The sequence below is a fragment of the Lampris incognitus genome, chromosome 14 (genome assembly GCF_029633865.1).
Source record: "Lampris incognitus isolate fLamInc1 chromosome 14, fLamInc1.hap2, whole genome shotgun sequence".
In the NCBI taxonomy this organism is placed as follows: domain Eukaryota; kingdom Metazoa; phylum Chordata; class Actinopteri; order Lampriformes; family Lampridae; genus Lampris; species Lampris incognitus.
Genome location: NC_079224.1, coordinates 9869241 through 9896409, shown reverse-complemented (window position 1 = coordinate 9896409; position 27169 = coordinate 9869241). Strand labels below are relative to the sequence as shown.

Below are 27169 nucleotides of genomic sequence, written 5' to 3'. Positions count from 1 at the left end.
GAGTCTGATTTATCCTCATGTTTGTTTGTTTTATAGCTGATTTATCCTCGGTTGTTTGTTTTATAGCCGATTTATCCGCATGTTTGTTTGTTTTATAGTCTGATTTATCCTCATGTTTGTTTGTTCTATAGCTGATTTATCCTCATCTTTGTTTGTTTTATAGCTGATTTATCCTCGTTTGTTTGTATTATAGTCTGATTTATCCTCATGTTTGTTTGATTTACAGCTGATTTCTCTTCATGTTTGTTTGTTTTATAGTCTGATTTATCCTCATGTTTGTTTGTTTTATAGCTGATTTATCCTCGTTTGTTTGTTTTATAGTTTGATTCATCTTCATGTTTGTTTGTTTTATAGTCTGATTTATCCTCATGTTTGTTTGTTTTATAGCCGATTTATCCTCATGTTTGTTTGTTTTATAGTCTGATTTATCCTCATGTTTGTTTGTTTTATAGCTGATTTATCTTCATGTTTGTCTGTTTTATAGTCTGATTTATCCTAATGTTTGTTTGTTTTATAGTCTGATTTATCCTCATGTTTGTTTGTTTTATAGTCTGATTTATCCTCATGTTTGTTTGTTTTATAGCTGATTTATCCTCGTTTGTTTGTTTTATAGCCGATTTATCCTCATGTTTGTTTGTTTTATAGCTTATTTATCCTCATGTTTGTTTGTTTTATAGTCTGATTTATCCTCATGTTTGTTTGTTTTATAGCCGATTTATCCTCATGTTTGTTTGTTTTATAGCTGATTTATCCTCATGTTTGTTTGTTTTATAGCCGATTTATCCTCATGTTTGTTTGTTTTATAGCCGATTTATCCTCATGTTTGTTTGTTTTATAGCCGATTTATCCTCATGTTTGTTTGTTTTATAGCCGATTTATCCTCATGTTTGCCTGTTTTATAGTCTGATTTATCCTCATGTTTGTTTGTTTTATAGTCTGATTTATCCTCGTTTGTTTGTTTTATAGTCTGATTTATCCTCATGTTTGTTTGTTTTATAGCTGATTTATCCTCGTTTGTTTGTTTTATAGTCTGATTTATCCTCATGTTTGTTTGTTTTATAGCTGATTTATCCTCGTTTGTTGGTATTATACTGATTTATCCTAATGTTTGTTTGTTTTATAGTCTGATTTATCCTCATGTTTGTTTGTTTTATAGCCGATTTATCCTCATGTTTGTTTGTTTTATAGTCTGATTTATCCTCATGTTTGTTTGTTTTATAGCCGATTTATCCTCATGTTTGTTTGTTTTATAGTCTGATTTATCCTCATGTTTGTTTGTTTTATAGCCGATTTATCCTCATGTTTGTTTGTTTTATAGCCAATAATCCTCATGTTTGTTTGTTTTATAGCTGATTTATCCTCATGTTTGTTTGTTTTATAGCTGATTTATCCTCGTGTGTTTGTGTTATAGCCGATTTATCCTCATGTTTGTTTGTTTTATAGCCGATTTATCCTCATGTTTGTTTTTTTTTATAGTCTGATTTATCCTCATGTTTGTTTGTTTTATAGTCTGATTTATCCTCATGTTTGTTTGTTTTATAGCCGATTTATCCTCATTTTTGTTTGTTTTATAGCTGATTTATCCTCATGTTTGTTTGTTTTATAGTCTGATTTATCCTCATGTTTGTTTGTTTTATAGCTGATTTATCCTCATGTTTGTTTGTTTTATAGTCTGATTTATCCTCATGTTTGTTCCTTTTATAGGTGATTTATCCTCTTGTTTGTTTGTTTTATAGTCTGATTTATCCTCATGTTTGTTTGTTTTATAGTCTGATTTATCCTCATGTTTGTTTGTTTTATAGCCGATTTATCCTCATGTTTGTTTGTTTGTTTTATAGCTGATTTATCCTCATGTTTGTTTGGAATGCAGTGCTGGCCTGAGGTTAGTTGGTCTTAATATTTGTTAAAGGATTAGTGAGTCTCAGCACCAGCTGCTTCAGGGGACTCTTTTCGGGTTCATTTCTTGGGTTTTCACTGCTTTACAGTGCAAGGTATTTGTTGGGCTTGTGTTTAAGTGCATCCGTAAATTGAGATCTTTTCTTTACTTTTATCAATAATCGAAACCGGCCTAATCCTGCCCTACATGGGTTGTTCAGTGTTTTCCTTTCTCTCTGAAAAAAGGAAAACTAGGGGAAGGTCTGTATTGTTTTTACTGTGTATGGCAATTGTTGTTTTTCCACTATGTATATGAGTATTAGTGTTAATGTTATCTTGATGTGAATGAAGAATTGGAACGTTAAAGGCTTGGATAATGGTCAAGGTCTCTCTCTCTCTCTCTCTCTCTCTCTCTCTCTCTCTCTCTCTCTCTCTCTCTCTCTCTCTCTCTCTCTCTCTCTCTCTCTCTCTCTCTCTCTCTCTCTCACCCCCACGGTGAAGATTACCTGACGTCAGAGCTCATGGTAGACATTGTGCAGAAGTGAAAGCGGGTAAAAAAAATAAAAAAAGAAGTGAAAGCGGGTCGTATTTCAACTCCACAGCGGAATATTCTTGCCTGACTTGATTTTAGCGGATCTCCCTTGCTGCTGTCGAGGCCGTTCCGGTTCATTTAGAGGACAGTAGGAATAAGGTAAGTTTGACGGGACTCTGTCCGCGCCCTGCTGTTTGCGACGACTCGTAATATCTGATGTGTCTGTTCGGAACATTTATCAAAATGAACCACCGTTAACACGGCCGTGTCTACGTGACCACGGTCAAGACGTGTACGAGAAGAAGCCGTTTGTTTAACGGGAGATTTGACCGAAACCGTTTCAAGAGGTTTGTGGTCAAGAAAGGGGAAACATGCGAGGCCTGTTGACGTTAGCGCAATCCTCTGAGACGGGGAGGGCCATTTTCATGGCGCCACGTTTGATGATATCCATCTACGCAGGCGCGACACTTATCACGTGACGAGGGAAACCGCGCCATGGCGGAAGGCAGGAAGTGAAAGACCGGGAAATTCAAAAGCGAACAACAAAAACAAACAAAATATTGCGACGGATGAGTATCTATTATAGTTTAAATTTGTTCTTATGAGCAAAAATACTTCCCTCTTCATATAAAATGTGTTAATTAAATTAAAATGCATAATTTTTGGTTAAAATATATAATAGATATAGATAAGAACAATAAAAGTCTGAGATTTATGTGATATTTTTTAAGTGTTACCTTACATGAATGTGAGAAATGGTCAGAGTGGACATGAGAAAATGATTGTAATTTAACAAAAACAGCCAAAAATATACAAATTGTATATTTATTATTTAATTGTATTTTGCTTCATGCTAACCACTTGAATCAGTGGCTTCAGACACTGAAAACATTACTGACAGTTTTAGTATGCCTCCTTGTCCCCTTTGAATGTTGTGGACTCGAACTTAACACTTTCTGTGGAATGACCCAAATGCTAGCTAGATGGCAAGACTGTGTAACCTACTATGAAACGGCAAGGAAAGTATGAGCTGCTTTTGGTTACAGTCGATTTGAGTTTTGATGGCATCCTAGGGGAAACAGGTTAAAAACATACACAGCTGGCTAGCTAGCTATGTCTTACCTTTGCCATTATGAGGTACATCCCCCTGCTGTGAGCGCATCACCGCGATTCTGTAACCCAACCAGCTACAAAGAACTGGTAAGTATCCAGACTTTTGTATGCTTTTAGGTCAGCACCTGTGTATGGGGACATTCCGTTGGTAACATAGTGGTACAGATCATGTGGATTGAACTCGGGCAGACTGGACGATTTTGCTAGATCCGTGAACACATGGGTAGGAAGAAGGTACGGGTCGGTAGCTAACCCTGCTGTCGCTAGCTTCTCCACATATCGCTCTTTTTGCCATCCTACAAGGTGACTCACTTTACAGGACAACTCCACAACATTACTCTGACTATTGGTGGCCATCACTTAAATTTAAACTATAATAGCTACTCGTCCTTCGCAATATTTTGTTTGTTTTCGTTGTTCGCTTTTGAATTTCCCGGTCTATCACTTCCTGCCGTCCGTCATGGCGTTCATATTTCCCGTGAGTGGGACGTGACGTCACGTGCAAAGGGTCAATATCAGACAAAACTATAGATGAAACCAAACCATTTATCAAACCACATATGTCAACACAGGAACATGAGCATTTACCATTTCTCAGGTTCCCCCCTCAGTAATAGACTTTGTTGTTATTATTATTATTATTATTATTAGTATTTTATGATATTCTGTACTGTAGCGTGATTTTGTGTCATGTTAGGCAGATTTTCACAACATTGACTTTCGATTCAGTTCAATTCAATTTATTGTCATTGAAAACAATGTGCAGGCACATGTTAAAAATGAAATGAGGGCTGCGGCTTCGCCAAACAGTGTAAAACAGATGTAGACAAACTACCACTACTACTTTCGGCTGCTCCCGTTAGAGGTCGCCACAGCAGATCATCCGTTTCCATCTCTTCCTGTCTTCTGCATCTTCCTCTGTCACACCAGCCACCTGCATGTCCTCCCTCACCACATCCATAAACCTCCTCTTTGGCCTTCCTCTTTTCCTCTTCCCTGGCAGCTCTATATTCAGCATCCTTCTCCCAATATACCCAGCACCTCTCCTCCACACATGTCCAAACCATCTCAATCTTGCCTCTCTTGCTTTGTCTCCAAACCGTCCAACCTGAGCTGTTCCTCTAACTCGTTCCTAATCCTGTCCTTCGTCACTCCCAGTGAAAATCATAGCATCTTCAACTCTGCCACCTCCAGCTCCACCTCCTCTCTTTTCATCAGTGCCACTGTCTCCAAACCATATAACATGGCTGGTCTCACAACCATCTTTTAAACCTTCCCTTTAACTCTTGCTGGTACCCTTCTGTCGCAAATCACTCCTGACACTCTTCTCCACCCACTCCACCCTGCCTGCACTCTCTTCTTCACCTCTCTCCTGCACTCCCCATTACTTTGGACATGGACAAACTCTGTATAAGATATACACAGATGAAGACCAAAAGCTAAAAATAAGTAAAAAAAGAGAACGAGTACAAAATATTTAAAAACATCCACAGACATTGAGTGGGTAGCCAGGTTCAGGTGGGCAACAGCTTGGGGAAAGAAGCTGTTTTTGAGCCTGGTAGTGTGGGTTCTGAGGCTCCTGTAGCACATCCCAGAGCGCAGGGGGGAGAACAGTCCATAGTTGGCGGGGGGGGGCGGTGAGGTAGGATCTCTGCTGATGCTGAGACCCCTTCGAAGGCAGCGTTTGTGATAAATGTCTTTTATGGCTGGGAGCTGGGTACAGGTGATATGCTGGGCCGCCTTGATGACCCACTGCAGACCTCTCTGGTCTACTGACGTGCAGTTGCCGTACCACACTGAGATGCAGCTGATCAGGATGCTCTCTATGGTGCAGTGGTAGAAGTTGGTGGGATTTTAGGGGGATAGACGGGTGCTCCTCAGCCTCCTTTACCTCAGCTACTGAATTTTAAATTGATAAAAGTTTCTCCACCTCAGTTTCATTTCTGAGTCTTGACGCTTTTCTTCAGTCCACAGACCAAGATGTGATTGTTATCCTCTATCTAGTGGCCACAGATAAACTAAAGCACCTGATACATGGTTTGTCTGGCACAGACTAGACCTGACCACTGGTTAGACTGCTCTGATGTCATTCTGACATTTCTAGACTTTGATACTGAAGTTATGAGGATGTGATCAAATGTCCACAGACATCCAGGACCGACTAAAGAGATTAAGAAGCACCCTCTCTCTATGTTTCCTCTACGGATGAAGATAGAAGACCTGTTTGACTTGATCTGGACATGAGTTCATCAGGTAAAAATCCTACCAAGGAAAGTTATTAAACGTATGATGAGTCATCTACCTCCTATTGCCATAAGCAATCATGAAACAGGCTTGTACTGTCTCATTAAGAATTTACTTGACTCACTGGATTATTTTGCTCCTTATTTGTCATCCCTATAGCACTTCGGACCTTTGTACTTCTTCTGGAACTGTATAATATTTGTACTTTGTTTGAGTTCCATGCTCAGACTGTTCCACAATTTTACCCCACAGATTGAAATGCCCATGCTCTTCAAAGTTGTTCGAACACAATTTCTTGAAGTTTAATGTCCCTCTCAAATTATATTCCCCTTCTCTATCGGAGAACATTTTTTGTATATTACTTGGTAGTAGATTTTTTTTTCTTGCTTTGAACTTTATTTGTGCTGTGTTAAATTCTACTAAATCCCTGAACTTCAAGGCACTTGACTTGAAAAATAGATTTTCGGTGTGTTCACAACATCCTACATTATTAACTATCCTCATGGCTCTTTTTTGTTAATGCTGGCTACCAGTAACAACTCACAGACATTCATGCATTTGTTTTTTTGTGTTTATTTAAGAAACTGTAGAGATATGCACCGTTATGCTGTACCATTTGTACTGCTTGAACTATTACCACTCTGCAAGTAAAGTACTTAAATCAAACTGATGACTCGGTGCTCTCTGACCGGAGCCCTGCAGTGGTCAATCATCCAACCAACCAGTTTCAGGGGTCCAGTACCCAACATTATTTGTTGCTTTCAGATCTGAATATTCATTGGAATTCATTGTATCGTGATTTCCAGCATTTCTGTTTGACTTTGGTGTTGAGATGAACATTTAAGGAGACTGTTTTATGTGTTTTCCTTTCAGTGGTATCCATACAGAACCAGCAGCAGCCAACAGGTTATAGTGTATTGTTGTCTCTCCTTATTCTGTTGGTGAGTTAAGCAGAAAGTCTCACAACTGCTCTGACAGCTTGGATAAGTTTGACTGAAGTACATTTTATCGACTGTTCATCTACTGAGTGTAAAAAACACTACCGCCTTCCAACACTGAGATCCACCCCCTTTAACACAGCCACCTGTTAAACAGTCCAGGTCTAGATGGTCCACAAGGCTTCAAATCCTTCTTTCTGGATGTTTCTGATCAGTCTGTTAGATGCAGACAGCAGGTGGTTCTAGTATTTTATACACTCAGTGTGTATGTGACATGTTACTAATATAATATGAATGATGACAAGCCTAAAAATAGCTGATGTTCCAATGAAAATTGTATGTGTCCAACTAACACAGCATGTTGTGTGTGTTTGTGTGAAGGTCTACACTCTGCTATGAATCTGTCTGAGAAGAGAGAGGAGGGAGGTCCTCCCTCTAAAACCACTCTGTCTGGGGAACATGACAGCCAGACTAAAGCTAAAAGGTAAGATGAGGATCTCTAACTGTCCATGACTGGTCTCCATCTCAGGGCTCAGCAGTGATGTCATCATGACATCATCAGTCAGAGTCTTTTTGTGTTGTGTTGAAGCCCTGTCCATCAGGAGAGACCAGACTCCCCTGTACCCAGCTGTGTGTCCATGAGGAGTGACTGGTCTATGATTCTGCCACCTATTGATTTCAAAGATGGACACCACTCTACTGACTATTAGTTAAAACCAACGTTTTTGTTACTCTCTTGCATTGGAGGGATAAAACTGTTCTTTTCATGTGTCCAATAACAATGTCCAACTGAGATGTTCTCTTTGGGTGTGTGTTCCCATTTATCACAGCATGTTAATGATTGACAATATTTATTGTGCTGATTTGGTGACTTGGTGAAGGCAAGCTGATTATTCTATTCTTTATGGTAAGAACTGTGTTTTCCTGATACCTATGAGCATTTACGATACTTCATTTAACCTGTGACCTTAAAGCAGCTGCCTATCGCCTGAACCATCACATTTGACAGTGCAACAAAATGAACATTTTCCTATTTACATTCTTTTATTTACACATTATGTGAAGGGCTCCTAAAACAGGCACAAAATATGAAGATGGTAAAGTCACTTTTTTCCAAGTCGACTAGTCGGGAGGTTGTCTTGAGTGAATAGTCGACTAGTTGGTTTCAAGGAAGCTCTGTTAATTAGGCTCTACTTTTCCTGGACCCACATGCTTCAGTGAAGACCTATGATTGCTATTTAGACCTACACACATTCACAATAAAGAGATGCATGTATACAAAGTGTTATATCATAATGTGTTTTATTTGCACCATAATTTCATTTGGACCATAACGTGTCACTACAAGTAACACGCTGCTTACCAACAACCAGTGATTCCCTCTCAGAAAAGTGATTTGCCAAACTGACGTAGGACAAATATACATATATTTGACTCATCTATTTAATTGCTTTAAGAGAAAAAAAAACAAACTAGTCAGATCCATCGGGAACATCGTTATAAAAGATCTACAATCTACTTATTTACATTATCTTATTCACTTATTTGACTGTATTTATTTTCTGCTATTGTATTATTATTAATATTATATATTTTTATCAATCTTATCGATTTTACTTGTCTTTGTTTTGCTTTGTCCTTTTAAACTATTTTATCTAGTTTATTTGTCTAGCTTTTATTCAACTCTATTTTATTGTTATTCTTCTCAAATTGTCTCAACTTGATCTCTTATCGGCTTGTCGGTCATCTGTGAAGCACTTTGAACTGTACTAACCTGGATGAAAGATGTGATTCAAATAAAGTTTGATTGATTGACCCAACATAAAAACCTTACATCTAAAGATAAAAAAGTGGACACAGTAGTCGACTACTCTGACCCATACCTACTTAATACATCTTCACCACAAGACTTGTTAAATAGTCTTCCTCTGTTTCTAGCAGAACCCATCAGGAGAGACCAGACTCCCCTGTGCCCAGCTGTGTGTCCATGGAGAGTGACTGTTCTATAGATCCACCTATTTTTTTCAGAGATGGACACCACTCTACTGAACAGAGGTCAGAATTGAACAGGTGATATGAACAGATGGTTTGGTTGGTATCAGACTCTACTGCACAGACAGCAGTAACAAGTCATGACACAGAATTGGTCTGAACCTTCTGTTGGTTCAGTTTCTTCTCAAAACATGTCATCTAATAATCACATCAGTATTTACAGTGATGTTCACCTCGTGTTTCTACCAGGATCCATCATGATACAACTCCTATAACCTCCTGTGTGTGTGTGTGTGTGTGTGTGTGTGTGTGCGCGCGTGTGCGCGCGTGTGTGCGCGTGTGTGCGCGTGTGTGCGCGTGTGTGTGTTGATATCTAGAGACCTAACATGTCGTGTTCTCCAAAGAGACCACCAGCGGAGGTCAGAGGTTCTCAGTGGTCAGTCTGTCCAGGAGTATCAAACAGACCTGGACTCCATATTTATGGTGTGTAAATGTACATCAGTACCTTTTACTTCAACCAAAAAATGACAAGAAAAACAACCATTCTGGTCATAATGGTCTTCATGCTCCACTGTTAACACCAGTGGTTTTTAATCAGTGGCAGATGGGTTTGATGTTTTCTGCCATGACTTTAAGTCAAGTCAAGTCAATTTTGTTTGTATAGCCAATATCACAAATTACAAATTTGCCTCAGGGGGCTTTACAGCAACACAACCTCCTGTCCTTAGACCCTCGCATCGGATAAGGAACAACTCCCTAAAAAAACCTTTAACAGGGAAAAAATAGGCAGAAACCTCAGGGAGAGCAACAGAAAAGGGATCTCTCTCTCCCAAGTCGGACAACGTGCAGTGGATGTTGTGTTTACACAATTCACACAATACAACATTGAAAGAGGATAACAAAATTATAATGGAATTATAAAATTTTTGAAGAATATGATGTATGATGTAAGGACTGTACCTTTAAAAAAATTTGAGGGGGGGATTTCCCCCCCTTTTTTCCTACCCAATTGTATCCGGCCAATTACCCCACTCTTCCGAGCCGTCCCGGTCGCTGCTCCACCCCCTCTGCCGATCCGGGGAGGGCTGCAGACTACCACATGCCTCCTGCCATACATGTGGAGTCGCCAGCCGCTTCTTTTCACTGGACAGTGAGGACTTTCGCCAGGGGAACGTGGCGAGTGGGAGGTTCGGGCTATTCTCCCCAGTTCCTCCTTCCCCCGAACAGGCGCCCTGACTGACCAGAGGAGCAGCTAGTGCAGCGACCAGGACACATACCCACATCCTGTTTCCCGCCCGCAGACACGGCCAATTGTGTCTGTAGGGCGCCCGACCAAGCCGGAGGTAACACAGGGATTCAAGCTGGTGATCCCCGTGTTGGTAGGCAACAAAATAGACTGCTACACTACCCGGACGCTGTAGCACCCAATAATGTAATAATTTCCTGATAATGTAATAACGCCTGATAATGTAATAAAATTTTCACTTAACTTGGTCGAAAATGTAATAAAACCCAATAATGGACTGGACTGTTCCAATGGCATCTGGACACTGGTTGGCATCCTGTGCATCATATTCTTCATAAATTTTATAAGTCCATTATAATTCTGTTATGCTCTTTCAATGTTGTATTATGTAAATTATGTAAACACAGCATCCATTGCACGCTGAGAGATCCCTCCTCTGTTGCTCTCCCTGAGGTTTCTTCCTATTTTTTCTCCCTGTTAAAGGTTTTTTTTTAGGGAACTTTTCCTTATCTGATGAGAGGGTCTAAGGACAGGATGTTGTGTTGCTGTTAAGCCCACTGAGGAAAATTTGTAATTTGTGATATTGGGCTATACAAATAAAATTGATTTGATTTGATTCAATAATGTAATAACTTGACCAATAATGTAATAAAATGTCCTGACTGATATTGTAATAACATTTTTACCGATAATGTAATAACTTATTACATTATTGGGAATTTATTCCATTTTCATGTGGGTAATTTTTTTCAAAATGATAATGTAATTTTGACAGATAATGTAATAATGTAAAAAAAAATGCTTCCCCCCCCCCCCTCGGAAATGTAGTGTTCAAGTCTACAAGTCTACTGCTGGGTAATTTTTACAACCCTGGTGATTTATTTCCTGTTAGCCTCACTTTGCGTTGAGAATGGTTCTGTCAATTGTCTGTGAGAGCACAGCCTAATTTGTTGGCAAGCGCGGGAAGATAATACAACTGCTGAGCACCTGCCAAGGCAATAAGGCTGATTTAAAAAATAATAATTGTGGAATAGGCTAATGCAATTCGTTCAATCGTGCCATCTACTGGTGCAGAATTGAAATAGCCTATACCACAATTATTATTTTTTTTAATATGATATGGTAGAGACAGGAATATGTTTAATTCAATCAATATGCTATGTTGAGTAAGAAGCCAGACTTAACCGTTCTTGTTTTATTTTATATATGTTTATATATGTAACACTGATACAGCACAATCTCTCGTGGCAACCAGCTAACCACTAGGCTGCTGAAAACATGGCTCCACTTCCAGGAAAAACTCTAAGCAGTGCCTACGTCAGCACTGTGAACGTCTGCCTTAAAGGAGCAGCAGCCCCTGGTGATTCTGTCGTCGATTGTGTATCACCACACAGGCCCCCCCAGAATTCACCATCACGAAAAAATACAAAACAATGTAACACGTCAGTACTCAGTGAAACACAAACAGCCAACAGGCGAACAGTCCCCAGTGAAACAGTCAACGTCTCGGGGGGCGGACCAGGCGGCCAAAAAGGCTGCGCTGAATGGGTATGGGGCGGGGGCAGGGGCCGAGGCTTGGCCGGGGGCCCGAGAAGGGGGGCGTCCACGCCGCGAGGGCAGGGCCAGTTCGACCTGCCCACCCAGGTCCAAATGGGCAAGCTTAAGACGGTCCACCGAGACCCGCTTCGGCTTGCCGCCCATGTCCACCACAAAGTTCTTAGGCCCCGCTTCCAGGACGCAGAAGGGCCCGTTGTAGGGGGGCTGCAGAGGGATACAGTGGCTGTCATGGCGGATGAAGACGTACCTGGCCGACAGCAGATTCTTGGAGATGTAGGACTGAGGGAGGCAGTGGTGAGATGTAGGGATCGGAGCGAAAGCGTTGGCATCATCCCGGGCCACAGCCCGATGAGAAGCTGCAGACCAGGGGGCCACAGCGTCCGGGAGAAACTCACCCAGAACACGCAGTGGCTGGCCATAAACCAGCTCGGCAGACGAGGACTGGAGGTCTTCCTTGGGGGCGGAGCGAAGACCGAGCATGACCCACAAGAGTCGATCGACCCAGTTGCTGTCCGTGAGGCAGGCATGAAGAGCGGCCTTCATAGACCGATGAAACTGCTCACAAAGTCCGTTGCCCTGCGGGTTGTATGCTGTGGTGCGGTGGAGCTTCAGCCCTTCTGCGACTGCAGTCCAGAGGTCCGACGTGAACTGCGGGCCCCTGTCGGAGGTGAGGTCAGCCGGCGTGCCAAAACGGGCCACCCAGGACCAGATGAACGCCCGGGCCACCTCAGTAGACGTGGTCAATGACAGGGGAACAGCTTCTGGCCACCTGGTGGTCCTGTCCACCATGGTGAGAAGGTGAGTGAACCCATGGGAGGGGGGCAGGGGGCCCACCAGGTTCACATTCACATGGCCAAAACGCCTCTCGGACACCAGGAATGGCGCCAAGGGGGCTTTGGTATGACGGTTTACTTTGGAATGCTGGCCCACCACGCGGGAGTCAGCCCAGGCCTTGACGTCCTTCCTGAGGCCGGGCCAGACGAACTTGGCCCCCACCAGCTTAGTGGACGCCTTCACACCTGGGTGGGAAAGGCCATGGATAACATCAAAAACACGGCGCCGCCAGCCGGTGGGCACCATGGGGCGGGGCTGGCCCGTGGAAACATCACAGAGGAGCTTGGCATTGGCGCTGCCAAACACCACATCCTCCAACCGCAGCCCTGTAGCGGCCGTCCAATAGCCCTGGATGTCCGCATCAGCGGCTTGGTCTGCAGCCATGGCAGCGTAATCGAGTCCCAAGTGAACGGACCCTGCCACCGCCCAGGAGAGGCAGTCAGCAACCAAGTTGTCCTTGCCAGCCACGTGCCGGATGTCCATGGTAAACTCCAAGATGGCAGAGAGCTGACGCTGTTGGCGCCCGGACCACGGCTCAGAGGTCTTGGCCATGGCAAATGTCAGTGGCTTGTGGTCAACGAAGGCAATAAAACGGCGGCCTTCCAACAGGAACCTGAAGTGTCGGGAGGCGAGGAAGAGACCCAGGAGCTCCCGGTCGAAAGTGCTGTACTTCCCCTCGTTGTCTTTAAGCTGTTTACTAAAGAAGACAAGGGGCTGCCAGGCGCCGCCCACCCACTGCTCGCACACACCCCGACCGCATAGTCAGAGGCGTCGGTCGTGAGGGCAATCAGGGCAGTGGGGGAAGGGTGCGCCAGCAAAGCGGCATTGGCCAGCGCAGCCTTTGCAAACTGGCACTTGGCTGGGTTGACTATGAGTCCATGCGCACTGAGCCGCTCGAAGTGTCCTCTGCGGATGCGCTGGCCACGAGAATGTCATCCAAGTAAACAAACATGAACGGCATATCCCGTAGCACAGAGTCCATCAGCCGCTGGAACATCTGCGCTGCCGCCTTGAGACCGAAGGGCATCCGCAGGAACTCGAAGAGTCCAAATGGCGTGATGACCGCTGTCTTGGGCACGTCCCGAGGGTGGACCGATACCTGGTGGTAGCCCCGCACCAAATCTACTTTGGAAAAGATGGTGGCCCCCACCAGGTGGGCGGAGAAGTCCTGTATGTGCGGGACGGGGTACCGGTCAGGGGTTGTGGCATTGTTCAGGCGACGAAAATCGCCGCAGGGGCGCCAACCGCTGTCAGCCTTAGAAACCATGTGCGGGGGGGAGGCCCACGGGCTGTCCGAGCAGCACATGATGCCGAGGCGTTCCATGGTGGCAAACTCCTCCTTGGTGATCGCGAGCTTAGCAGACTCGAGGCGCCGAGCACGTGCATAGACCGGGGGGGGGGGGGGCGTCGGTAGCAACATGGTGCGCCACACCATTCTTGGCCACCGCTGATGAGAATGTACACTACCGTTCAAAAGTTTGGGATTACCCAAACAATTTTGTGTTTTCCATGAAAAGTCACACGTATTCACCACCATATGTTGTGAAATGAATAGAAAATAGAGTCAAGACATTGACAAGGTTAGAAATAATGATTTGTATTTGAAATAAGATTTTTTTTACATCAAACTTTGCTTTCGTCAAAGAATCCTCCATTTGCAGCAATTACAGCATTGCAGACCTTTGGCATTCTAGCTGTTAATTTGTTGAGGTAATCTGGAGAAATTGCACCCCACACTTGCAGAAGCAGCTCCCACAAGTTGGATTGGTTGGATGGGCACTTCTTGCGTACCATACGGTCAAGCTGCTCCCACAACAGCTCAATGGGGTTCAGATCTGGTGACTGCGCTGGCCACTCCATTACCGATAGAATACCAGCTGCCTGCTTCTGCTCTAAATAGTTCTTGCACAATTTGGAGGTGTGTTTAGGGTCATTGTCCTGTTGTAGGATGAAATTGGCTCCAATCAAGCGCTGTCCACTGGGTATGGCATGGCGTTGGAAAATGGAGTGATAGCCTTCCTTATTCAGAATCCCTTTTACCCTGTACAAATCTCCCACCTTACCAGCACCAAAGCAACCCCAGACCATCACATTACCTCCACCATGCTTAACAGATGGCGTCAGGCATTCTTCCAGCATCTTTTCATTTGTTCTGCGTCTCACAAACGTTCTTCTTTGTGATCCAAACACCTCAAACTTGGATTCATCCGTCCACAACACTTTTTTCCAGTCTTCCTCTGTCCAATGTCTGTGTTCTTTTGCCCATCTTAATCTTTTTCTTTTATTGGTCAGTCTCAGATATGGCTTTTTCTTTGCCACTCTGCCCTGAAGCCCAGAATCCCGCAGCCGCCTCTTCACTGTAGATGTTGACACTGGTGTTTTGCGGGTACTATTTAATGAAGATGCCAGTTGGGGACCTGTGAGGCGTCTGTTTCTCAAACTAGAGACTCTAATGTACTTATCTTCTTGCTCAGTTGTGCAACGCGGCCTCCCACTTCTTTTTCTACTCTGGTTAGAGCCTGTTTGTGCTGTCCTCTGAAGGGAGTAGTACACACCGGTGTAGGAAATCTTCAATTTCTTAGCAATTTCTCGCATGGAATAGCCTTCATTTCTAAGAACAAGAATAGACTGTCGAGTTTCAGATGAAAGTTCTCTTTTTCTGGCCATTTTGAGCGTTTAATTGACCCCACAAATGTGATGCTCCAGAAACTCAATCTGCTCAAAGGAAGGTCAGTTTTGTAGCTTCTGTAACGAGCTATACTGTTTTCAGATATGTGAACATGATTGCACAAGGGTTTTCTAATCATCAATTAGCCTTCTGAGCCAATGAGCAAACACATTGTAGTAGTAGTTTAAAGTTATCTTCATTGAAAAGTACAGTGCTTTTCCTTCAAAAATATGGACATTTCAATGTGATCCCAAACTTTTGAACGGTAGTGTAGGTGTGGTGAGGTCAGGGAACTCTGCGAGCAGTCGTTGATACGTATCTCCGGCGGTGAGCATGTTTGACAGGCCAAACGTCCCTGCACCTCCACGTGTGCACGGGTATGTAGCGAAAGAGAAAGCATCAAACAAGCGACAGTTCGTAACATCCACCAGCAGCCTGAAGGCGCACAGGAAGTCCGCGCCCAGGAGGGGAACCAACACCGCGGCCATAACGAAGTCCTAGCCGAAACGCCACCCGCTGAAAAACACCTCCACATACCTGGTGCCGTAGGTACATATGGGTGTGCCGTTCACGGCATCCATGGTGGTGCCTTGTCCACCGGCCATGGTGTCTGTGGCCGATGCAGGCAGGATGCTACGCTGAGCGCCCGAATCGACCAGCAGCCACCGGCCAGATAAGGCGTCCTTGATAAACAACAGCCTGCTGTTCTCGCCGGCGCTCACAGCTGCTATTAAGCGCCGGCCCTGGCGTTTCCCTGGACGCTGAAGCTGCATGGCGGGCGACACTGCTTGGCCCTGGCACCAAACCTGTTGTGGTAATAACACGGCCCGCTGTCACGCTGGCGGCGGGCAGCCGCGGTACCCGCTGCATCCTCCAGAGGTGAGGGCGAGGTCTGGGTGGGTAGCATCGCATGAACGAACTGCTGCCGGTTGGCGAGGAAAATCCTGTCCGCTTCCACACCCAGAGCCCGGTAGTTTTTGGTCGAGGAGAGGGGGGAGCTGGCTTGCGCTGGGCGCACAGGCACTGGGAGCTGCCGTAGAAAAATATGGGTGAAAATGAAGGAGGGATCCGCCGAGTCCAAAACGGCCAACATCTTCTCTAGCAGCTCAGAAGGTTTGCTATTGCCGAGTCCGTTGAGTGATAACAGACGATTCGCCTTCTCCATCCAACAGCCGGGGGGCCTCTAGTAGCCCCATAGCTCGGGCCGTCGTCGGGGCATCTAACGCCGCCACCACATGGAAATACCTCGTAATGTCCCGTGTTATTCCTCCCAGCTCGAACTGGGCTTCAGTGTGCTCAAACCATGGCCAGGGACTGTGCTGCTAAAAGTCGGACAACTTCACCATTGTTGCTGGGATGCTAGCACTAACACGAGCCATACCGTCAGCATCACTCAGAGCCGGAGTGGTGTCGTCATCGCTTTGGGTCGACATGTTTGTTGTCAACGTGCGGGGTCAGGTTTGGGTCAGAATATATAACTGTATAGACTTCAGAGTCCTTCGGTTGAGTCATTCAGTGTTCCCCTTAGTTCTATTATCATCATCTTCTCAGCCAACAATGACAGCAGAACATTTAAAGCAGGGGTCAACTTTGCGACTGAGACACCTGCTCAAGCTCATTTCTCACCTCTCTATCTTGAAAATGAAGTTTTCTCTCCTACCCCTCTTTTTTTTTAGCCCCTCCCTCAGCTCTCTTCTGACTGAGCCCAGTGGGCTGCAGTACATTTATGTACAAGAACACTTGGAATTACTAACATGTTTCTCTCCCAGAATGCGCTTTAAGAGGTTCTGGCAATCTCTGTGATAATATTTGAACATACCTTAAAATTGCATCTGCCATTGCTTTTGATGAAAAAAAAAACAACTTGTCAGCTTGACAGAAACATGATAAAATCAAATCCTGTTAGGTCGTTCTAGCCCTATAACAAATAACATAATGGATTCTAATCCCCTGATAAAACCTCAATTTATAAATTCAAACAATTCTCTATGGTATTTATATTGAGCCAAGCAAAACATAGAAGAACAGCAGTGGACTTTCTGACTTTAACATGAAAGTTTAATTCATGTACTGATCCATTTCCAGCTGCTTGAGGAGAACATTGTCAATTTTGTGAAGAAGGAGCTGAAGGGGTTCCAGAAGGTTCTGAGTTCAGATTACCCGGAGTGCTCAGACAGACAGAGGGAGGAGGAGCAGGAGCAGAAGAGGAGCACCAGAGAGGCACTTCTGAAGATCACACTGTACTTCCTGAGGAGTATGAAGCAGAAGAAGCTGGCTGACTCTCTGGAGAGCAGTAAGAGGTTCTTTATTCAAAAGCCTCAACACCATGTAAAGGGTCAATACAGACAAAGTGGGGGGTGAAATTATTTTCAAACCCTGCTGAAAATGTAGATTTATCAAAGGAGGTTCAGACAGTTTCCATTTGGATGGTAAATAAAAGAAATCTAATGGATAATCTGGTTAAACTATTGACTGGTTAATGTGGGTATAAAATGCTGATGACATTGTTTCACATCAGAACAATAATACCAGAGAGAACCTCTTTAAGACATCATCACTGTTCCCATAATCCCAGTAAAGAGCTCCTAACTAATACATGGTTACTACAAGAGGTGGAACAGCAACCATCAAAATATTATTACAGTAGAAATGAAGCATGTTGACTGTGGAAATGTACTTGGATAAATCTACCCTTTATATAAAATATATACATGTCTTCATTGTTTGTCTTAAATCAGACCTGCTTGTCCATCCACCAGTGATGAGCTGAACTAATACTATGGAGCTTGGTAAAGTTTCTGTTTCTCACATTTACAGTACATCCACTCACTGATTCCCTGGTTTATTTGTTTATTCAGAAAACCTTGTTCCCTTGTGCCGGAGTAAACTCAAAGCAGCTCTGAAGGAGAAGGTTCAGCGTTTGTCTGAGGGTGTCGCTAAACCAGGAGAGTCAACACTTCTGAATCAGATCTACATAGAGCTCTTCATCACAGAGGGAGAGAGTGGAGAGGTCAATAATGAACATGAGGTCAGACAGATTGAAACAGGATCCAGGAAACCAGTGAGACCAGAAATACCAATCACATGTGAGGACATCTTTAAACCCTTACCTGGACAAGATAAACCAATCAGAACATTGATGACAAAGGGAGTGGCTGGCATCGGGAAAACAGTCTTAACACAGAAGTTCACTCTGGACTGGGCTGAAGACAAAACCAACCACAATATACACTTCACATTTCCATTCACATTTAGAGAGCTGAATGTGCTGAAAGATAAAAAGTTCAGCTTGGTGGAACTTCTTCATCACTTCTTTGTTGAAACCAAGAAAGCAGGAATCTGCAGCTTTGATGAGTTCCAAGTTGTATTCATCTTTGACGGTCTGGATGAGTGTCGACTTCCTCTGGACTTCCAGAACAATGAGATCTTGACTGATGTCACAAAGTCCACCTCAGTGGACGTGCTGCTGACAAACCTCATCAAGGGGAAACTGCTTCCCTCTGCTCGCCTCTGGATAACCACACGGCCTGCAGCAGCCAACCAGATCCCTCCTGAGTGGGTTGACATGGTGATGGAGGTGAGAGGGTTCACTGATCCACAGAAGGAGGAGTACTTCAGGAAGAGATTCGGAGATGAGGAGCAGGCCAGTAGAATCATCTCACACATCAAGACATCACGAAGCCTCCACATCATGTGTCACATCCCAGTCTTCTGTTGGATCACTGCTACAGTTCTGGATCACGTGTTGAGAACAGATGAGAGAGGAGAGATGCCCAAGGCTGTTACTGAGATGTACATCCGCTTCCTGGTGGTTCAGGCCATCCAGGGGAATGTGAAGTATCGTGGGAAATCTGAGACAGAGCCACATTGGAATATAGAGAGCAGGGAGATGATTGTGACTCTGGGAAAACTGGCCTTTGAACAGCTGGAGAAAGGTAACCTGATCTTCTATGAAGCAGACCTGACAGAGTGTGGCATTGATATTAGAGCAGCCTCAGTGTACTCAGGAGTGTTCACACAGATCTTTAAAGAGGAGTGTGGGCTCTACCAGGACAAGGTCTTCTGCTTTGTCCATCTGAGCGTTCAGGAGTTTCTGGCTGCTCTTTATGTCTTTCTCTCATTCATCAACAATGGAGTCAATCTGCTGTCAGAAACACAGTCAACCTTCTCCAGTTCTAAACCACTTGGAAATAAACCTACAGAACTAGACCTCTACCAGACAGCAGTGGACAAGGCCTTAGGGAGTCCAAACGGACATCTGGACTTTTTCCTTCGCTTCCTCCTGGGCCTCTCATTGGAATCCAATCAGAATCTCCTACGAGGCCTGCTGGGAAAGACAGGAAGAAAGTCAAAGACCTATCAGAAAACAGTCCTGTACATCCAGGAGAAGATCAGGAGGGATCTCTCTCCAGAGAGAAGCATCAATCTGTTCCACTGTCTGAATGAACTGAATGACCATTCTCTAGTGGAGGAGATCCAGCAGTACCTGACATCAGGAAGACTCTCCACAGACGGACTCTCTCCTGCTCAGTGGTCAGCTCTGGTCCTTATCTTATTGTCTTCAGAAAAGGAGCTGGAGGTGTTTGACCTGAAGAAATACTCTGCTTCAGAGGAGGGTCTTCTGATGCTGCTGCCAGTGGTCAAAGCCTCCAGTACAGCTCTGTAAGTGGTCGATTATATTTTTCCATTGGTGAGAAAATATTGTTTCATTATACTGATTATTGAAACTGTTATTGGGGTTACAGGTTCTAAAATTAAAAGTATTAAAGACATTAAAATGATAGAATAATTACAACTATTAAAACAGTAGTTGTAATAGTTTTAGGTAGCAGTAATCGTAAAAGAAGCAGGTAGTAATGGAATTAGCAGCAGTAGTAAAAGCAGTGATAGTAGTAGTAGCAGTAGTACTAGTCTAGTAGTAGCAATAGTATTAGTAGTCACAGTAGTAGTAGTAGTAGTACAAATCGTATTATAACAAGCAGCCATTGCAGTTATAGTAGGACTAATAGTAAAAGTAGCAGCAGTAATAGTACTCTCGTAGTAGTAATATTGTTATTATTTCCGTGTTTAGATGAGTACTATAATATACTATCATCCAAACTGTTGTCATGATGAAAACAAGTAGTAAAATCAAAAGTATTAAAGCCATTAGAATATGTAAGATTGATGTATTTGTGTGCATGTGTGTGTGTGTGTGTGTGTGTGTGTGTGTGTGTGTGTGTGTGTGTGTGTCTCCATTCAGGTTGAGTTCCTGTAATCTGTCAGAGAGAAGCTGTGAAGTTGTGTCCTCAGTTCTCAGCTCCACTGCCTCTAGTGTGAGAGAGCTGGACCTGAGTAACAATGATCTGCAGGATTCAGGAGTGAAGCTGCTCTCTGCAGGACTGGGGATTCCACAGTGTAGACTGGAAACTCTTAGGTCAGTCTTCCTAATGCTCATTTACATCCACTTCAATGGCTTTCAGTACTATATCCCAACCTGGGTGGCCTTTTCTCTGATTGGAGGAATTACAAACCAGTTGTAGTAACAAGCTCTGGTTCTACTTTCTACTTTCTGTTAACCACTTTGCATGAGCACATACAACACCAAAGAGGTCATGGCAATGCATTACAAATCAATATAGTTTTGTTTTCAGAGAAAACAGTGAAATAGTCTAATAGGCATAGCAAGGCCTTCCTTCTTACCATATTCCAACTATTAATTCATTCATCTTCAGCCGCTTCTCCAGGTTCAGGTCGCAGTGGCAGCAAGCTAAGTAGGGCACTCCAAATGTTCCTCTCCCCAGCAACACCCTCCAGCTTCTCCTCGGGGATCCCAAGGCATTCCCAGGTCAGATTGGACATGCACTCCCTCCAGCGAGTTCTGGGTCTACACCGGGGTCTCCTCCCAGTTGGCCAGGCCAGGTAAACCTCCAAAGAAAGGCACCCAGGAGGCGTCCTAATCAGATCCAGATCCAGATCATCTATCTTCCCTGTCCAAAATGTGTACGTTGCTGTCCTCGAAGGAGTGTGTCTTCTCCTTTAGGTGTAGATAGACTGCTGAGTCTTGTCCTGAGGAGTTTGGCCTTCTGTGTTGGGCCATCCGTGTGTGTAGTGGTTGTTTGGTTTCTCCTATGTATAGGTCAGTGCAATCCTCATTGCATTGTACAGCATACACCAGATTGCTTTTTTGGGTGTGTGGTACACGGTCTTTGGGATGAGCCAGTCTTTGTCGGAGTGTGTTGCTGGGTTTAAAGTATACTGGGATGCGGTGTTTGTTAAAAATTCTCCTGACTTTCTCGGAGACCCCAGAAACATACGGGATGACTATGTTATTCCTTCTGTTCCTTTTCTCCTCATCGTTCACCCAGTTGGTCTTTTTGGAACGTGTTGCAGTTTTCACAAAGGTCCAACTGGTGTAGCCGCACGTTTTTTGAAGCTCCCCTCGGGTGTTTGTGTTTTTCCCGTTGGGCCTGAGTGCTGCTGGGCACATTGTCAGCTCTGTGTTGCAGAGTTCTGATGATGCTCAGTTTGTGTTCCAGAGGGTGGTGTGAGCAGAAAAGTAGATATTGGTCTGTGTGTGTAGGTTTCCTGTAAACCCCAATGTGGAGACTCCTGTCTTCCCCAGTGTGGACGTCACAGTCCAAGGTCAAACTGTTGTTGTTTACGTCGTCCCTTGTGAACTTAATGTTCTTGTCCACTGAGTTGATGTGTTTGGTAAACGCTTTCACCTCTTGTGTTTGGATTTTGACCCATGTGTCGTCCACATATCTGAACCAGTGGCTCGGAGGTGTTCCTCTGAGGGAGTTCAGGGCGCTGTGTTCTACCTCTTCCATATATAAGTTGGCCACAATGGGAGATACTGGTGAACCCATTGCACAGCCGTGTTTCTGTCTGTAAAACTGGCCCCTGAATTGGAAATATGTAGTGTTCAGGCAAAGGTCCAGTAGTTGTCAAATCTGGTCTGGGCTGAGGTTGGTCCTATTGTGGAGGGTGTCGTCCCGTAGCAAACGTTGCCTCACAGTTTCCAAAGCCTCCATGGTTGGGATGCAGGTGAATAACGAGGTCACGTCGTAGGATACCATGGTTTCATTCGGTTCCAGTTTTACACCTTGGACCTTGTTCATAAAGTGAATGGAGTATTGGATATGGTGAGGTGTTTCGCCCACTAAAGGGGTCAAGATGTTGGCTATATGTTTGGCAATGTTGTACGTGACCGAATTTATGCTGCTGACGATGGGCCTGAGGGGGGTTCCGTCTTTATGGATCTTAGGGAGTACATATATACATTTTGGACAGGGAAGATAGATGGTTTGAAAGAGGGGTGAAGGAAGCCATCTATGCAAAACTGGAAAAACCATCCCTCAACGGAGGAGGAGATCTGCGACACCACCTATCTCCCACTTACAATACCGTCCTTTCATCTCAACCCAGGAGACTCAAGAAGCTTAGCCTCCAAGAACAACAGTCGGTCACTAACGGCTCCAACGACTCGTGACCACTGAATGGAGCACTAACGAAGTCAAAACTAACACCCCCAACGACCGTCGCTGCTAAACATCGGATCACAAAGAGCAATGGACATCAATAGCTCTGATAACGACTCCAAAGAGGATAAATATCTGAGTTTCATCACCAGCCAGTCAGACTAGCTTGGTCTAGTCAGAAAGGCACGAACTGATGAAGCCTCTTGGATGAGAGGCAAAATGTCTTCACGGATATATACCAAGTCCAGTTGCACTTGATTCAATTCCTTTGGTTAACTCAGACTGGGTTGGTTTGCCGGTAGCCATACCAACATGTACCCTGGCTCTGCCGAATGACAGAAGCTAAGCAGGTGTGGGCTTGGCTAGTACTTGGATGAGAGACCTCCCGGGAAAACTGAGTTACTGCTGGATTTGGTGTTGGTCGGCCAGTAAGGGGCAGTCTTCCCTCTGGTGCTAAATAAAAAAGGCATTGCTCCTTCGCATCGAAAGGAGCCAGTTGAGGTGGTTCGGGCATCTGATTAGTCTTGCTGGAGAGACTACATGTCCAATCTGGCGTAGGAATGCCTTGGGATCTCCCAGCAGGAGCTGGATGGCGTTGCTGGGGAGAGAGACATGTGGAGTGCCCTACTTAGCTTGCTGCCGCCGTGACCCTACCCCGGAGAACTGGCTGATGATGAGACCAAAAACAAAAACAAAAAAAAAGCCAGTGCTGTGACAGGGACACTGCTGTAGGAGATGCCGTCCTTCAGATGAGATGTTAAACCGAGGTCCTGACTCACTGTGATCATTAAAGATCCCATGGCACTTAGGGCAAAGAGTAGGGGGTTCCCTGGTGTCCTGGCAAAATTCCCAACCTGGCTCTCTCCATCTGGCCACCTAATCATCCCCCTATGTTAATTGGCTCAATGATTCCTCCCTCCCCACCTCAAGGTGATGTGTGGTGAGCATTCTGGTGCAAAATGGCTACTGTGCATTATCCAGGTGGTGCTACACACTGGTGGTGGTTTAGGTGAGTTTCCCCCTTCAATGTGAAGTGCTTTGGATGTCTAGATAAAGCGCTATATAAATGTAATCCATTATTATTGTTTTGTTTAGTGAAGCTTGAAACTTATTCAAGAACCCTGATTATGTTGAAGATGTTTCACAAGACAAGGCAAGTTTATTTGTATAGCGCCTTATCATCACAGAGATCATTCAAAGTGCTTTATACCACGCAGGACTCTTTTTAAACACTCTTACACATCAACAGCTAAAAGAAAGTAATGTGTGTGTGTGTGTGTGTGTGTGTGTGTGTGTGTGTGTGTGTGTGTGTGTGTGTGTGTGTCTGTGCAGGCTGTCGGGCTGTCTGGTCTCAGAGGAAGGTGTTTCTTCTCTGCTCTCAGCTCTCAGCTCCAACCCATCCCATCTGAGAGAGCTGGACCTGAGCTACAACCAGCCAGGAGACTCAGGAGTGAAGCTGCTCTCTGCTGGACTGGATGATCCACACTGGAGACTGGACACTCTCAGGTATGGACAGACTGGATGACACTCACTCCTCATGTCTTCTACAAGGATTTTCTCCCTTCTACTCTGATGCTGGATCAGACTGGTTCTTCTGTAACAGTGGACAGGACTGATACTGGATGGAGGTTTATTAAATGGAGGATGTGCTGGTGTGACTGTTTCTCCTCCACCCCCAGGCTGGACCATGCTGGATTGTGCCGGTTGAAGCCAGGTGTGAGGAAGTGTAAGTATGTGTTTAGTTTATTTATGAAAACAGAGTTTATCACATTCAGTTGTTTAGATGGAGAGTGCGTCCAAACATCCTACTGGGGATGAAGATGGTGGTTGACATGATGTCTTCATCACACTGCTGAGAAATTAACAGTCATTAGGTCTTATTTATCAAGGAACTTAAAAACGAATGTCTGTATGATTCCTTCATACTGACGTTTATACATGAAAAGTGGATTTATCAACTTTTTCAGACATCTGACAGAAATGTTTGAAAACCGAGACCACACGTAAGACTTTTGGGACCTCCACAGCTCTACTTTAATGCAGAAACGTTAAATTTTATTCATTTAATAGTCTTATTTGAACTGACTTTCAGGAATCAGGAACAATGTATCATTTCTTAGACGTACTTGCATACACAAAGAAATGAGATTTCGTTTCCCCCATCCCACAGCAGTGTAACACAAAAAAAAACATCCAAAATTTCCCAAAAACGACACCACCAAAAACATAAAAAACAGAGAGCAGAAAGCAAAAACCAAAACAATAAAACAAAAACAAACAGTTAAGAACACAGTCCAAACTGCAACGCAGTCCAAAGAAGAAAAAAAATTTCTCTGTCCAGAGAACGAACTCCAGCCAGGATGACTGTCGGAAGTGCCAGTCTGCATGGGATAGCAGTTAGCTTAGCCCGCCCCGCCTCCGCGCCCTGTCAGACCGCCCTCGGCATTTCCTCCCAGTGCACAGCTCCAGGCAGGGGCCGTGGTTCCTGGGCCCATCGGACGAAGCAGACCAAGCTCTCCCAGCCGATCCAACGCCAGCTTTCCCAGCCAGACACCCTCGACACACGTCCCCCACACTCCACATGACGACGTAAGCGCAGACAAAAATACTGCACAGTCGACGCTAGGCAAGGCCACTGCCAGACCCCCTCAGTGTTTTCTACAGCTCCAGGCAGGGCCTTACTGCTCCGGAATGGGCCGTAAGCTCTCTCAGCCAGGGCTCGAATTGAGGGGGGGGGGCTGGACCTTCCATAACGAACAAGGGACTTCCCATAAGAAAGAAAAATTTAAGTTTGGGGGGCCCATAGTATTATGGTTGTAATAAGAATAATGACAGTAAATTATCAGTTATTTTTGGGGCATATTGTAGTGGTTCTTATTTGGCATGGAGCAGTAAATCTGTGAACCATGCCTGTCTTTATGTTGCACTGGTACCTCTATTCTGCCTGCGTGGTCACAGTCAGATCGGGCTCTCTGGACCGCAAATGCTGACCAATCAGAATCCTTCAAGGCGTCCGTAGCGGTGTAAGCATCAGCTTTGTGTCGATGCAGTTGCCCACTGGGGACCGGGGTTCGCGCCCCGGTCTCGTCAGATCCGGCTATGGCCGGACTCGACGAAGCAGCAATCATTGGCGATGCTGTCTTCGGGAGGGGGGCGGAGTCGGCTTGTGTTCGTCACATGAATGCGTCTATGTGTGTGTCGGAAAAAGCAGTGGTTCGGCCTGAGTCACCTTATCACGAAAGTGGGGAGGCGTCTCCTTCGAGACTGCCAGCTGGAGAGATGCAGTTGGCTAACGCATGCAGGGTGGGTGTTTGAACTAAAATAAGAATCGATTGGTCACTAAATTGGGAGAAAAAGGGAAAATCAGAAATAAAAATTAGGAAAAAAAAGAATCCTTCAAGGCAGCACAGTCCCGTCATGAGCGGGTACAGATACAGCCCTCTTCTCTGTCTCCCACTCCAAAATTACAGGTAATGACTAAAGCTAGCTAACAAAACATGTGAATTGTGAAAGAAGCTCTGGTAAATAGTTTAAGTATTGATATCACATATTGTAAAAATAATTATTTCTCCCCGATATTGCTGCAATGTTAACTACGAATGAACAGAGTTGTGATCTTAGTCAATGGTTTTTGTTTTTTGCTCTAAACCAGCTAGTTAACGTTAGCTGATGTTGTTTTGACGTTGGCTATAACGTTATGCTAATGTTACTTGTTAGAGAATGTTCAGAAACTTCCAGAACCGTGTTAGCTAGCTAGCTAATGCTGCTAATGTCGTGTGGGCCTAACATTATCATAGACATTCTATTTACAAACGATACAAGAAATAATCAAGAAGCTAATTAGCTGTTGCAGCCAGCTAGCTGTGTGTTTGTGTGATCAGAAACTAGAGGTATCTATCGATAACATTAGCTTGCTAACTAGCTAGTTAACTAGCCAGGTAACGTTAACTAGCACAGTCACGTCACGAGCAGGTACTGATACAGCCCTCTGACTCCCGCGCCACAATTAACGTTACAGGTAATGTTAGCTAACAAACCATGTGAATTGTAAAAGAAGCTCCGGTAAATAGTTATAAGTATTGATATCGCATATGGTAAAAATACTTATTTCTCCCCAATATTGCTGCAATGTTAACTACGAATGAACAGAGTTGTTATCTTAGTCAATGTTTTTTGCTCTAAACTAGTTAACGGTAGCTATCTAGCTAGCTGATGGCTGTTTTGACATTGGCTATAACGTTATGCTAACGTTACTTGTCAGAGAATGGTCAGAAACTTCCAGAACCGCGTTAGGTAGCTAGCTAATGCTGCTAGTGTCGTGTGTGCCTAACATTATCATAGACATTCTAGTTACTAATGATACAAGAAATAATCGAGAAACTAATGATCTATTGCAGCTTGCTAGCTATGCATTTGTGTGATCAGAAACTAGAGCTATCTATCGATAACGTTAGCTAGCTAGTTAGCCAGGTAACACTAGCTAGACAATATTATTGACCACGGTTACATGCACACCATATTCTGATTAATATCTATTATTCTGGTTAAGGCCATATTCTGAATAATGGCAGAGGGTGGGCTACAGGCAAAGTATCTGCCACAAATGTCCAGGTCACGCTGAAAAAAATCTATAAACATAAGGACAGTTTGGCCCACCAGAAGGCTTTAGAAATCTCTCCAGAGAGAGAGGGAAGTCCTCCCTAGCCT

General features: G+C 44.3%; 1 protein-coding gene across 3 annotated transcripts in view; it reads left to right on the top strand.

Moving 5' to 3' along the window:
* The first annotated feature begins 2387 nt into the window (after positions 1-2387).
* LOC130123368 (protein NLRC3-like) overlaps positions 2388-27169 on the top strand; it is a 29840-nt gene continuing 5058 nt past the window's right edge. Inside the window, exons 1-11 of one of the 3 annotated variants that reach the window (XM_056292509.1) lie at positions 2388-2566; positions 5668-5773; positions 6638-6705; positions 7084-7186; positions 8641-8757; positions 9072-9177; positions 17085-17292; positions 17858-19661; positions 20242-20415; positions 23795-23968; positions 24142-24188. In XM_056292509.1, the coding sequence (XP_056148484.1) occupies positions 7098-7186; positions 8641-8757; positions 9072-9177; positions 17085-17292; positions 17858-19661; positions 20242-20415; positions 23795-23968; positions 24142-24188 (2719 nt within the window). In that variant the 5' untranslated portion in view covers positions 2388-2566; positions 5668-5773; positions 6638-6705; positions 7084-7097. Of the gene's footprint in view, positions 2567-5667; positions 5774-6637; positions 6706-7083; positions 7187-8640; positions 8758-9071; positions 9178-17084; positions 17293-17857; positions 19662-20241; positions 20416-23392; positions 23437-23794; positions 23969-24065; positions 24115-24141; positions 24189-27169 lie in introns of those variants that run through there. The other 2 variants (XM_056292510.1, XM_056292511.1) reach the window with 2 other exon arrangements.